This window comes from Nesoenas mayeri (genome assembly GCF_963082525.1).
Source record: "Nesoenas mayeri genome assembly, chromosome: 8".
NCBI lineage: Eukaryota > Metazoa > Chordata > Aves > Columbiformes > Columbidae > Nesoenas > Nesoenas mayeri.
In genome coordinates, this window is record NC_137554.1 from 18,020,470 (window position 1) to 18,035,650 (window position 15,181).

Below are 15,181 nucleotides of genomic sequence, written 5' to 3' on the forward strand. Positions count from 1 at the left end.
TTCAAATTTAGTATTTTTACTACTTTGTTTCATTTTTGCTAAAAAGTTACATAATTCCTAAACTGGTGATGTTTTTTTCCCCTTTTTATTCCCTACAACTTTTAAAAATCCCTTGGAAATGCTGGAATATGTTAAAAAAGTCTAATTTAATGTGACCTTAATTTTTCATTGTTTTGTACAAGTACACAAATCTGTTCAATGTATTATAAAATTAACCAAGTAGTCTCACATTCCAAATTAGGAAGTGAGGACAAAGGTATCTCTGAATGATAATACAGTAAAGAGTAAACTAAGAGAAACACATGTATCTAAGTTAGAAACACCCTGTCTTCTGGTATTGATTTGTGAGGAGACTAGCGAAAATGTTCATTTTCTAAGCAACTTTGGCCAGATCAATTTGCTATTAAAATTAAGGAGAAGTTTGCTGCTGTTTATGTGGTCTGGCTTTAGACTTCAGTGCTGCTCTTCAGAATAAACAAACTAGATGTAAACAAACCCATTGTCTTCTCAGCTGTTTATGGAATTCAAAACCTCAGTCTGTAAGACACCAAAATTCTACTTTGAGTCTTATTTCTAATCTTATTATTAATCTAAATTGTTAATCTCAACATTTATCTTTAAATGTTACCTAATTATCTAATTTAGTAATAGAGCTTTACTAGGGTTTGTATTATGACACAGAATATTGGAAGAAAATGGCCTTTCTGACTTGAACTTAATGTGATCTTTACAGAGCAGCCCCATGGGAAGCTTTTAGACAACTAACTGGAACCAAGCAGACTTTAAACAGGTGAACATTTCTTTTTTTGGGGGGAGGGGGGTGAAAGATGGAAAAAATTCCCTTCAATCACATTTCTGCTTCTGCTATTCTACATCTAGTGCACTGTTTGTTAATAGTGTTGCAATAAAAATGGTTTACTTATTTCCATCTTGAAGGAAAATGTTTCTACACTGAGAATGGAGAACCGTAAATTGAAGAAAACCAGATATTGTGTTAAGATATTGAAAATGTATAAATGAGCACAAAGGAATGTGTCTTGATATCTTAGCCCCAACTGGCAAAACACCCAGAACATTTGTCAGTTTTATAACTATCTGCGTATATATATATGTATATATATATATATGTGTGTGTGTGTATATATGCATGTGTTATATCCAGAAGAACTCATACAGACAGAACCTTGTTTCCAGATGAAACTTAATAAAGTAATAAGTTCACAGAAGCCCCAAGTCTTCAAGTTTTGGTGTTAGCTGAAGTTTGGAACATTTCCACTAATAGTCCATTTAGATAAAGAATGTTAGATGAGTATAGTAAAGGATTATATGCCTAATATAGTTCAAATAATAATCTATTTTCTTGCACTAAAGAAGGTATATACTTGTTATATATACAAGGCACAGTAACTGAAAACATCCACAGGGTAAATGCTGAAGATAACTGATAAGCAAATGCAGAAAAAAAGTCTTTCTTACAGACAAAGTGACCTAAACCAAATGGGTCTTTACTACATAAGTTATTTTAATGATTCTTTACCTATCTTCAAATGGGAACCAGAAAATCTGCCATGGAGCATCTGAAGAGACTACCTTTATGAACAGAAGGAGCATGCTGTTGATTTCACCCGTCATCTTTAAATTGCAATGAATCTACTTATTATGATGTGAATTTAAAGTAATTCTGCCATATCTCTCCTGATATTAAAATACATAATCTTATATGCTGAATACTTAGCAGGAAAATGCTCTTTAATTCATTAAAATAATCTCTGTACTTACAGTGGTACCAAGCTTTGATCTCACGTATTTATTTCAGATTAGCCTATGGGACCTTTCTAACAGACATTTGTAGTTTCTATTGCCATGAAATACCATTCTGATTAATAAGAATTTTACATTAAGTTTTAAATTATTCTCTTTATCTGTACATGTTTCAGAGAGAGTCAGCAATCACCAGAACAGTGGCAGAAAATGTATGGCAGATGCTCTGGTAATGAAGTGTATCATATTAACCTGGAAGAAAGTACTTTTTTTGCTGAGTATGAAGGGAAAAGCTTCACATATGCTTCTTTCCATGCACACAAAAAGTATGTTTATTTTCCTGTCAACAATTAAATGTTCAAATAAATAATTATTTGTTTTGCCTGCAGTGTAGCTCTGCATTCAAAGGTGCAATATTACACATTACTCTGCTTCTGGGTTTATTAATAAATACATTAATAATTAATAAGTAATAATAAATATGTGGCCAGCTCAGTTTGAGAGAATAGAATATGAAGGATATATAGGATAAACCTGATAACCAGAGAGATTATATGAGAATACCAGTCCATTTCCTTGTCCAAAACAACCTACAAAAGGGTGTCTGGGAGGGTGTCAGTGTATTTTTTTTAATTTAGGAGTCAGATGGAAATCTGACCACTTTGTGGCATGTTCATTTTATGCAAAATTTTCAGTTTAGAGGTGGTACATGCTATATTCCGGTGATGGTTCAAATTAAAACCGTGTTTTTCTGTTAGACTATAACGCATCTTCTTTAGGTTCCAGATCATGCAATCACTTATTCAGTGCTGCTCTGCGAGGTGAACATACAAATGGAACACAAATAATGTATAGTTGTGTCTACTTAACAAAATGAATATATATATATATAAAACCCTGAAAACTGAGTTTATTCTCATAATAAATAAGTGAGAGAAATATTTTTTTTCTTTAATTCCTTATTTTTCTGTCACTAATCAAACACATTTCTAGGAGTGAATTGCAAAAATGAATTGTGAAAACGGTTTCCATTACATATGAATAATGGAACAAGTTAACATGATGAATACTTTTTCATATTATATGTCCATTCTTCTACTAATATTTTCCCAGAAGGGAGTATTCATCTGACAGAAAAAAAAAAAATCAAGAGCATTAGAAGAATATCATGGAGATTGAGAAAAACGCTGGATTCAAGTGCCTAGGGATTCATAAGCTCATGGAAGTATTTGATCAGAAGTGGCCTTTTGGGAGATCACATTTTTCAAACATATTTGTCGTCCAAAAATTGGCAAATGTTAATAATCTGCAAAACATATACTGGAGGTTCATTTTTGACAGTGGTGATTCTGGTATATACAGGACTATGCAAAATGAACCATGCCTTTCCTTTTCTAATTAAGGTTTGGAGTCTGTCTGATTGGTGTTAGAAAGGAAGATAACAAAAACATTTTGCTGAATCCAGGTCCTCGATATATCATGAGTTCTACAGATATTTGCTTTTATATAAATATCACCAAAGAAGAGAATTCTGCTTTTAAGAGGCAAGAAAATAACAGAAAAAACCATGAATCAAAATTATCTTATCATGGAGCTTCTAGATTACCCGTACACAGTATAATAGCCAGCATGGGTAAGTAAAAAAAACCAAACCAGCAAACCAACCAACCTGCTCACAATATATTCTCATTCAATTAATAGTGCATTTTAAAGCTTTTAACAGTGTATTAAAAAAAAATACATATATAATTTAAATGAATACAGAAGAAATTATAATATTATGCAGAAAGAAAATACACTAAACACTTGTCCTCATGTTTAAAAAACAGACATAACCCTCCCTCCCCCAAACCAATGGAATTTGGTTATGTTTTTCTTTCACTTGACAATATGGAGTTAAACTGCTTAAGCCTGTTGTATAAAAAACTCATCATAAAATGTATGCAAGGCAAAAAACCTGGAAAAATCACATGGGTAACCTCTTTGTCGTTCATAACTGGTAGTTTGTAATAAGTTTTCAAAAGCTTCTTTAATTAAAAATCGCCCTTGCTTAATAAAAAATGTACAGGTTGTTTATGCATCTAAATATGAATTAAATATATAAGGTGTGATTTTAAAAAGGTAGCTAACAAGAAAATATAAATTACTGGTCAAAAGAAGTGCTACCTTGCAGGAAAATGCTTCCTCAGGTTTAAATATTTGTTACATTTTAATGTAATAAATGCAATCAATGTAGTATTGCTTTCAGTCTTTGGCCACATAGCCAGGTAGTCCCCAATAAATATGAGAATCTCATTCTAATGATTTGACAACCACACTGAGAAAATGCTTTCAACACTACTTTAGGAACAGTGGCTATCGATTTGCAAGACACCAGCTGCCGGACATCCAGTGGAGCTACGCTGGCTCTTCCTTCTGAGGGAGGTAAAGAGGGCAGACGGCCCAGTATAGCGCCTGTTTTGGAAGTGGCAGATGCGTCCTCCCTTCAGACATGTGACCTGCTGAGTGACCAGTCAGAAGACGAAACTACGCCATCAGATGATGAAGCCTCTGCAGGCTTTGAGTACGTATATTAAATATAAAATAAACCACATAATTTCAAAAGCTACTATTATATAAATAGCATGAATAATTTTTTTACATACAGATCAATGCAGGCATGAATCATAATTATCAAAGTTATGTAGCAAGCAAGACCCATAAAAGCCAGTTACAGAGTGATTCCCTTTTATGAAATGGTTTGTCTGTTAGGAGAATGTAATTTTGCCTATTTTGAAAAAAATAATTAAAAAGATATTAACTCTTCAATTTGTTGGAGATTTTCTATACTCAGTTATAAGGACCTAGTTGTGTATCACAATTTTTAATCGTATTTTTATGACCTGTTTTTTCTTACACTCCATAAAGACAGGCAGCAAGTAATTTGTAAACAGATAAGTACTTCTGAGAATGCACTGATAATCAGATCATTCAACAGTTTAGGTGAACACTGGGGATAAGTGTCTGACTTCAAAACGTAGGAATGACAAACAAACCCAGCCACCCCCCACCCCCCGCCAACAGTATGAAACAAAAGTATTAGATGTGATGTAAAATGCTTGTTAGCATGTTACTGAAAGTAATGATGCATTACTCAGTCAAAACCAGAAGATTCAATTCTGTAACTGCCTTGCACATAAGCAATTATGTTTATTTGGATTACTGACAGCGATGTTAAAACTGAAATACACAATTAAGCCAGTGGCTCACCTACCAGTCTCCCATCTCCAACAGTGGCAAGCATGAGATGCCCCAGGGAAGATCATAAAGCTCCAATAACAGGTCATCTTAAATCTGCAGACTGAAATACAAGGATTTAAAAGGCCTCGTATTAAAAACTAATGGCAATTAGAAAGACCATCTCATCAGCAAAAGGATTTGACATTTAAAATTTATTCCAGCCATGCTGACAGTATGTTATTAAAGCAAGAAGGTAGTGACCGCACTCATTCTTGATAAGTGTTTGGAAGAAAGATGGAGAAGGAAGAGACGAAGTACCACAGGTATTTCTGTTTTCTTTCCTTCCTTAGAAGTTTCCAGTACACATATTCAAAGCACTAGGACAGCGCATTGTGATATGTGAGCTCATTTCCAAACATGTCTATATGAAAAAACCCAAGCAAAATTCCTTTAGTTCACAAAAGCAAGATAGCTCTCAGTAAATCATATCAAACTGGTTGAAACAACAAAATATATTCCCTCAGTCCTTACTAAACATAGTTCATTTCACATACTTTGCTAGTCTACAGAAAACTGCAAACCTTAGACATAGGTATACACGTCACATACAGTAGTTATATAGTCAACTGTGTTTCAGTAATTTGCTATACTGAAAAATGTTTGTTCTGTTCTAGGTATGCCAAAGGCTATCCTCCTTACTCTCCATATATTGGAAGCTCTCCCACATTTTGTCATCTTCTGCATGAAAAAGTACCCTTCTGTTGTCTAAGACTAGATAAGGTACAGGGAGTTTCTGTTGGATAAAACTGCATTCTTATTTGTCTCTTGCATCTGAACAGAGTTAAATTCTAGTTTCTGCTGAGAAATGAGGTTTGTTCAGCACTTGCTAAGCTGCAATACTTTCTTATCCTTGTCATCACCAAACATTTGTTTATGTCTAATCGGGTCTATATCAGGTAATCTGATACAATTTTCTGTTTCTAAGGGTAAAAGCCTTTCATATCACAGCTAAATTATTCATATTCTCAGAATTTGTTTCTTATTTTGATTTTAGGGATGCCAACATAACTACTATGAAGACGCCAAAGCCTATGGATTCAAAAATAAATTGATTATAGTTGCAGCAGAAACTGCTGGAAATGGCTTATACAATTTTATTGTTCCACTCAGAGCCTATTATCGACCAAAGAAAGAACTAAATCCCATTGTATTACTCCTGGATAACCCGTAAGTATTTCTTTTGTTTGTGTCTGATACGTTTTAAACTCATTTTAGCATTATTCCAATAAATGATCACTCTTCACATAGCCAGCTTAAAATCAAAAACATTATGGCACATTTATCTTTGAGAAAAGTTGATGACACCATCATATAGAAATTTGAGTTTTTACTGACTGCAAATGGCCATAGTGAATTTAAATGTCTTTATTCTTCATGGCCAGTGTTTCAGCTAAGTATTTCTTAAATATACACAAACTTATGTGAATGTTACTGCTAAAATTAAATAACTTCATCAACACTGTAAAAAGCAAACTGTGTAACAGTTTTATAGCAACATGACAGCACTTCAGACAACAGTAACCTACTTAATACAAGGCATTTAGTGGCCTGGATCAGTTAGGTATATTTTTAATAATTTTAGATACTGAAGTAATCCCCCCCCCCCATTTTATCTACAATTATATAAATTCATGGAAGAAAATTATAACCTGCAATGTTGTTGTTACTACCGTATCTGTCTAGAGATTTCTTAGCCTTTGTTACATTTGCTGTTAGACATTAAAGACAAATTCTTCCCTGGTAAGATTGATTCATTTATAATCTGACTATGAATGAAAGATCTTTTTTTTTGTTGTTGCAACACTTTGGTACTGCTCAAGTACTTAAAATCACAGTTTGGAAGACAAAAAAATGGAGATTATCCATATACATAAAATCAGATCAAACTATAACTCAAAGAAATGGCAGCAGCAGAAATTTCTTACAGATTCCAACTCCAGGACACTTCCCTTTGCATATGTATGTTTTAGTTGAAGTGATCTATTATACAAAGGCCTGCTGTGAAGTGTCCCACTTTTGCCTCAGACAGCTCTTTAGTGAAGCTGTATACACCTGCGTTTGCAAAACAGAAGCTTTTTAAAGTACATATGACACAAAGTGAATCATACAGATTACTAAAAGCCTAAATTGGGTTTAAGGATTTCTGAGTTGTGATTTTTTTTTTTTAAGATTCCAAATGTGAGCACACAGCGTCCTCTAGTGCTTATTCTCTTTTGCAGCTTAGTGCCTGAGTTCACATATTTTCATGCTGTTGTGACATTCTATGGCTAAACCCACTTTTTGTTAGCATAAAGTAAAAGCTATGGTTGCTAATTAAACTAATACCCTTAGTGTTGTATCTCTCTATGCAACATTTGCAATGAGTCTTCTAAAAGGCGAGAATTCATGGGATGACAGAAGCCACCTAAAAAGCCAGTGTGCTTTTCATCCGTGCACGAGGTGGAATTCAGGCTGCAATTCAAGTCAATTAGAATTTTGTAATTTACTTCATTGGACGAATGAAATCAGCCACCTTCAATGAAATTCTCTGTGCTCTGTTGTTATATTCGATTTTCTCTATTTATCAAGACAATTTATTACAGTATGCTTATTCCATTATCTACACATCTCATGTTTTAAGATTTTTGATGTTTCTTGGTATATAAGAATAAACACAGTAAAATTTATGATTAAAGAAACAATGCAATAAAATACAGTATCTTCATTTTCACGTTCTATTTAAAAAATAAGGTTTCATCTAAGATTGTCTCATTGACTTGAATGGAGGTCTTAGTACAAAATATAAATGAGGATTGGGTTCCCACATTTTAATTAAAAATTCTCACTGCTTATTTCATGTATTCCTAACTCATAGATTGGAGTATAAGTTGGTAGTGTGTCTTTGACATCAGTCATTCATTCTTGTATTTGAAATTGTGCTGTGCCATAAAATTTCTGATTTAAGAAGTGCACTTATTAACATAAGCATGGTAAATCTGATCATTCTTTATGATCACAGCAAACTGTTGATTCACAGCTTTCTGAATCCTATTTCCTGTTTAAAATGGTATTATACTACCAAATTTTAAAATAGTTTGTTTTGTTTTAAGCTACCAGTTTATCAAAATGTTTTAGAAAAGATACTGCTGTTGTGATATTGTGTTTCATTTTGTAATCCCATCTGCTGCTTAGGCCAGATATGCATTTTCTGGATGCAATCTGTTGGTTTCCAATGGTTTACTACATGGTGGGCTCTATCGACAAGTAGGTGAAATAAGTGTTAGAAAATTTAACATTGTAGTGCTCAGTGGTTTGTTGTGTGTATTGTCATTGCATGTTTAAGTGTCTTCTATTTGGAGATGATCTTTTTGCATGCATGGTTTGTGTCTGTGTGCTATAATTTGGGATTTCAAATTTATGACTTATGAAGGATATAATTAGTCAAAAGTATGACAGAGAGCACACATTAATATGTTCAAAAAACTATAAGATTAGCACTTATTTAGATGCATCAACACACTTCTACAAATTGTGAGACTATAGCTCTGATTCTAGTGTCATTCTGTAGTTAGTTGTAATTTGTTTTGATTTACTGACTAGTGTTTTGTAAAGATGGCTACAGAATGCAGACAGTACTGACAGTCTTGAATGTGTCCAACAGTCTTCATCTTCCACTACTTAATATATCACCTACTCCTACATTTCTGTGTTCACCTCTGCTAATATATATTTGCATATCTAGGTTTAGCAACATAAATTTAATGTGAAAATCCGGCAGAAACAAGAGAAGAGCAATGGCTCATTGGCATTTTAGTAAAACTCCTGTGTGTAGAGCGTCAATTTAAAAAAGAAAATTATTTGCTTCACTACATAACTGATTTTGAGCTGAGGCTACAAACCCATAATACTCATTTCCTGGGTAGAAATCAAATAATTTATTTCTTGCCCTGAATTAACATAATCCAGTTTCTCAGTGAGAATTCTGGAGATTGAATGTTTCTCTATCTCAATCTGTTGTAACAAGGGCTTTGAAACTTCTTATAATAGAGGTACAGTTACTTAAAGATTTACCTTGGTGATATCACAGTCACTGTGAGATTTGCCAAGCATCTAGGGAAATGTTTTTCAATTGCTACATTTCTTCCTCTAAGCCAAAAAAGTTGTCTCAGGTTGTTATGACCTATTGCTTCTGTAACTCTTAATTCCACAACAATTATAAAAAGAATTCATACCAGCAGAATAATTGCATTGACTCAAAGTGTCCAAAATAATTAATACCTCAAAGATGTAAACCTGTTTTTATTAACATGGAAAAATAAGCTTTAATTTAATTCACTGAGTTTATTTGAAAAAGCAAGCCACCACATCCCTCCCTAAAGATGTTCTTTTGTTTTTAGAACTGATTGCATTAAAAAACCAAAAGAAGTATATAGTCTTTGAAATAAGTGATAATACAGAATTGTACACTTTACAGTAATGCTAGTATGAACTTCTGTACCTTTTCTGACAATGCAATTGCTTTAATTCCTGGTGCAATAACTAATTATATTTTGTAGTTTGTTGTTTTGGGTTTTTGTTTTGTTTTGTTTTGTTGTTTGTTTGTTGGGTTTTTTTTGACATCTCTTTTCATCAATAACAAGACTTTAACAAATATTATAAAATATCATATTATTCCCTGTGTTTTCCTAAACATGTTTTTAAATCCTACAATTAATAGAAGTTGATCATCTTTAGTTAAGAACTGCAATTTAAAATATACAAATTTTCCTTTCTTATTTGAGAGGTATAGAATACATTCCCAAACTGTGACCTACTACCTTTTAAGTATCTAAGATATTTGTCATTTGGCCACCTGGCATGAAATGTCATCATCTTCGAGAGAAAAACACCAGAGGAATTCCTCTCATTTACCATTCCGTTTTGTTAGAAGAGGATGGTCTGCAGAAAAATAGCTTTACCAAAATTCGTAGCTGGGATGAACTTCATAAAAATATGTCATCAAGCAATAGAAATGTGTTCTACAGTCTTCAGGTAGAAAAGATGAAAGATCTGTAACTGAATAGATTTCCCAACTGTGTAGAAATCTATTTAGTATTAAGAAAGCTATAGCTAGAGTTACCTGAGAACACAAATCAGTTGGATGTAACTGGTAAAATGAGAATAACTGTTGAGTTTATGAAACTTTGAAATGCAGAAAATCTGGATATTTCAGAATATGCTGCTACTTTCAGGGATCAACTCAAAGAGAAAAAGCAGACATACTCAATTATAGGTCAGAATTCTACTTGTACACTGAAGTTGTTAATATAGCCCATATAAAATACAGCCTTTCTAGTTTTGTAGTCAACCACTGATAATACTGCACGGATTCAAAAATAATTACATTATGCATTTGTTTTGGAAGAATATGTATAAGGTGTAAAGTAAATACCACTAATTTTTAGAGTTTTCCTTATCCAAAATTTCAAAGAGAATTTATAATAGGTTGCATAACCATAGGAACCTAGGAAGATAATTGCTGAAAGAAAAACTGTATCAGGACAATTAAAAATTAATTAATATTACAGATTGCCAAATGAGAAGCAATTATAATGCCAAAACAGCTTTGCACCTTAGAAAGTAGACAGAATGATGCAAAAAAATTTAGTTTCCCTTGGTAATAATGAATTTCACATTACTAGGCTCCCAGCAGTCTTTATCATTACAGAAAAGTGTTTTCTAAACTTCTTAAAAAGTGCTTGGTTCCTGGGGAAAATATTATTGTTAAAACAACAAACATGCTTCATTTTGGAAACAAAGCTATCATTGGAAGTGTAACTCAGTGGTCTGTGAGTACTTTCTATGGTCAGGCTTCACAGCAAGTTTTGCCCAGCAGAGTGCAGAGTTTTACTGACGTACAGCTGCTCCTAAAAACCTCATGACAACCCTCCAATTCACAGATCAGCCTAAAAGAGGAATGTATTAAATGTTCTTGCAGAAGCTTTATTAGCATTTTGAAACCGAAATATAATTTTGGGAAAGAGCAACTCAAAGCATTTATTTCAGGCCTTTTATTGCCAAAATGAACTGCAATGAAGCAAGTTGCTGCAGCATGTAAGCACATGCTGTCTCTCCAAGTAACTGTTAAAGGCTTATTTTTAAAAGTTGAAATAAATTTATCATTTTAGCAAAAGAAGAGGGACTGTAACAACCTACTGCATTCTGTATGACTTCAAGGAAAATAATAGTTCATATTCTATTCTATCAATTAATTGAGATGTTATGATTGATATAGATTTGAACTTATGTACATGGAAATGAAGGGAACCAGCAACTCAGCCTGTGATCAGCAAATTCCAACCATTCCTAATCATTTAAGTGTTCCATATTTAAGTTGTTTGTTTCTTTCTCCCCCTTTCTCTTCACAAAAGCCTAGATGACTTATTAAGATGTGGGGTCACCTTTGCAGCTAATATGGTGGTGGTGGACAAAGAAAGTACAATGAGTGCTGAGGAAGACTACATGGCGGATGCAAAGACTATTGTAAATGTTCAAACACTCTTTAGGTAAGGCATTTTGGCAATCTATCTATACCTCTTCTTTAATTGTGAAATACTTGATGCCTTTTGTACTCAGATATATTTTTTTTTCCTTTCTTCTATTTAAGTTTTCTCTTATATGGATTTGTGTTTTACATGGGCAAACCTTTTCCCACCCTGCTGAGCAGTACACTCAGAGTACTGAGGTATTCTCCTGAAAGCTCAGATTAAATTCTGTGCATCCCACAACTGGGTGATCATTTTAAAAGTCAGCTGTCAGTTTTGCAGGAAGGAAAATAAAATTACTCTTGAAGACTTAGGACCAAAGATAGCTGAGAAAATATATTTTTCCTCACTTCAGCAGTCTTTCACAGTAATGACAAAGGCAGAAAGAAAAGCAGATCCTTCTAAAAGGTAAGGAATGCGTCACTATGAAGTTAGTAGTAAGTGTTCGCATTTTGAATGTTTAGTTTTGAACAAAAATGAGGTAAAAACCTCACATGTATGCAACATTACATATGACAACAACATACTATCAATAAGAGTCGTGAAGGAATAACTGAATACAGAGTGGAAAAAATGGTCAGTTTAGCAAAGAGGACAATGAGGCAGTGCTGTGATGAAGAGCTTAACTGAGATTTCCTGTTCTTTTGAGAACCTCTCCTGATTAAACCCTCACTTTGTGTTAAAAGCCTCACTTGCGTTTTGGTACTTGTTCCAACAAATACTAAAAGATACTTGTCTGTCTAAACTGAAAAGTTCTTACTTAAAAACCAAACCAAACCACAAAAAAACCCCAGACACACTGTACAGTCAAGTATGAAATGCCTCCCTGATTGGGGGCTTAAGCCTCATGCTTTCTTTTGTTCATCCCATTAAGACCTGGACAAAACGAGTTCCTTCCCTAGGGGATGCAGTATTATTCAGCATTGCTGACCTTTTCTGTGTCAAAAGCCTTCCACATGAGACCAGAGAGAGGTGCATAGTATAAGTCTTCTGAATCTGTGTTTCAGAAAGCTCAACTTATTAACATTTTATTTCAAGGGAGAGATTTTTTTTTCTAATGCAGCCACATGAGAATATAGTTAAATGCTTTTAGCATTTCTGAATGTGCTCAAAAGAAGGAAAACCTATCTTACATGAGAAACTTTAGTTCTGTCTTTTTCTAACTCTGAGTTTTTGAATTTGTACCTAATACTAACACAGGTGTGTGTGTGTTTCATAATCACACCTAAATTTAATTTAGAAACAATAATGGAATGGGCTAGAGTATCTCACTGAGGTTGTGACATACTGCAGTTTTTCAGAAATATATTTTACTCCCAAATATAAAACAGAAAGATCAGCTGAATAATAAAACTTACAAAGTACCAGTTGATTTTTTCCCCTAGTTGTGTTCTATGTCGTAAAAGCTACTAAACAAAAAAACCCAAATCAAACAAAAATCATAGCAGTACACTATGTACTATAGGTATCCAACTACAACTTAGCATATAATCATTCCATTGTCTAGCACAATGCTTACAACTAGATGGCAGCTTTAACTCAAGTATTAACTATATGTCTGGTTCAGTATAATTTTAAGACTGCATTATACTCTTTACAAATATCAAAAGAATTCTGAATAAATTATCTTGGTTCGCTACTTAACAGAAAACTTTGTGAACTTTCACAGGTAGTGTATTTTATATTTTTTCTATTTTTTCCCTAGAACACATACAATAATTTCACTGCATTTTTATCTTATCTAAAAGTTGTAGAAATAAGTAAGCTTTGGGAAGAGGCATAAGGTAGAGGCATTTACCTGTTCTACACAATAAACTACATTCATTGCACGAGGGTAAATACGTTTAAAGATTTTTTTTGTTACTTAATAATAGCTAATAATATCAGAAACTAATGAAAAAGGGGTGGGACATAGTGGGGAACAACAGCATTTAACACAAACCATAGCGTTAAAGGATTTTAAACCACTGGTGTTTTGCTAATATATACCATTCTCGAAGACACATCAATGAAGAAGATTCCACTTAAGTCACACCAAGTGAAATCAGAAGATAGAGGGTAATCTAAACCTCATTGATTTGATTGACGCAGATCATCAAGGGTTGTGGACAAGCCTGAGGAGGTGATCTAAGCGTGCTGCAGTATTGTCTGACCTCGCTTAGCAATTCTCATATACCTGCTCTGGCATTATTTCCTGATTACATAAATTAGTAGTCTTGCTTTACCAGAAGAGTTGCCCCCACACACACACTTTAAGGATAGATGCATTGTTTATAATGACAGGGTTATTATACCTTTAAGGCTAGAAACTGTGCCATACCAATTAGAACTGTGACACACAACTAGCTTATCTGACTTAATTACAGTTAAAGGAGTAAAGAAGTGTGACTCAAATGATCACACTGACTAAGAAAGGAAATCTTTAATCCTTTGGATGGGAAAGAACAAGGAGAAATTACTGGTTTTGGACTGTGTCCTAGCCATGCTTTTCACTTTTTAATATGAAAGCAAACCATTGAGTGCCTTTTGACAGTTGTGAGTCCACTTTAGCAAAAGAGTGGGTTCCATCAGGTACTAATTCTGTACTAGAAGGAGTGTTCATATTTACTCTTGCCTTCTGTTAATTAATGGGTTTAAATGCTGGTGTTTGGGAGGCCCTGTTTTTAAGTTTTTATGAGATTACGTCTTGAAGGCTGTGTTTCAAGTACTTCAAGAAGCCCTTTGACAGCAGCACACCTAACAAGTCAATAGTTTGGCTGGTATCTAGCAGTCAGCAGCAACATATAAATAAATCAAATGGGGTGTTGTGGGGGCATTACATTGTTTTCTTAGTTTATCCTTTTTGGTTCAGGAAAGAACTAAATGTACATTTTGCTTGTCTGATTCCCAAATACCAGTTCAGCAGCAACCCAAGTCTTCCTTCCATCAGGCTGATTACAGCTTCTTCTACCCCATCCAGTCCTCTTTTACCAGAATGGGATAGAAAAGAGGGATCTTTGCACAGGAGTAGCCTGCTCTGGTGCTGAAAGCTTGTGGGCAGTGTGCCTTACACCCAGGGCAAGAAGCAATCTGGCCCTGACTGCCCTGAACTCATTTCCCCTAATCCTGCCAAAAGGCACTCAAAGTAAAATATGAATTTTACCAATACCGTGTTTGAAACTGATTTTCTAATATAAATCAGTTTTCATATCTTGCTGATAAACTAAACCCATCTTTAACAGAAACCTAGTAACCTGCATTTTTTTTCTGAAAGTTGTGTATATTTTATCATCCGATCAGCTTATAATTTCCTGTTGCTCTTAGTTCTGCATGTTATATTGTTAGTCTCCAAACATGAATGCCTGTCCCTTAATACAGCAATACAAGAAAATTTCCAGCCGGTAGAAGCTTAAGTAATTATATGATACAGAATTAATGCAGAGGAAAGTTATTCTCCTTCCTCAGAACTTTAACACCTTTGTTAAGCTACTTAGTAAGTACAAGTTCATACCTGCAAGTGTGATATTATCAGGGTTTTTTTTTCAATTTACATGAGCACTTCACAGGTTGTTATAACAGCATAAAAGTGAAGACATACCACAGTTGTATCTCAAGGGTGTGGTTATCATGTATTTAATCAATATGTGTAGACTCAATTC

The 15,181-nt window shown here is 33.9% G+C and overlaps 1 protein-coding gene across 3 annotated transcripts in view; it reads left to right on the forward strand.

The window, feature by feature from the left end:
• Positions 1–15,181, forward strand: part of KCNT2 (potassium sodium-activated channel subfamily T member 2) — a gene marked incomplete at both ends in the record, with an annotated part of 126,950 nt that overhangs the window by 94,255 nt on the left and 17,514 nt on the right. For 2 of the 3 annotated variants that reach the window (XM_080349259.1, XM_080349257.1), the window contains 7 exons: positions 1,938–2,087; positions 3,165–3,394; positions 4,108–4,324; positions 5,655–5,760; positions 6,035–6,207; positions 8,212–8,283; positions 11,430–11,564. In XM_080349259.1, the coding sequence (XP_080205385.1) occupies positions 1,938–2,087; positions 3,165–3,394; positions 4,108–4,324; positions 5,655–5,760; positions 6,035–6,207; positions 8,212–8,283; positions 11,430–11,564 (1,083 nt within the window). The remainder of the gene's footprint in view (positions 1–1,937; positions 2,088–3,164; positions 3,395–4,107; positions 4,325–5,654; positions 5,761–6,034; positions 6,208–8,211; positions 8,284–11,429; positions 11,565–15,181) is intronic. The other variant, XM_080349258.1, reaches the window with a different exon arrangement.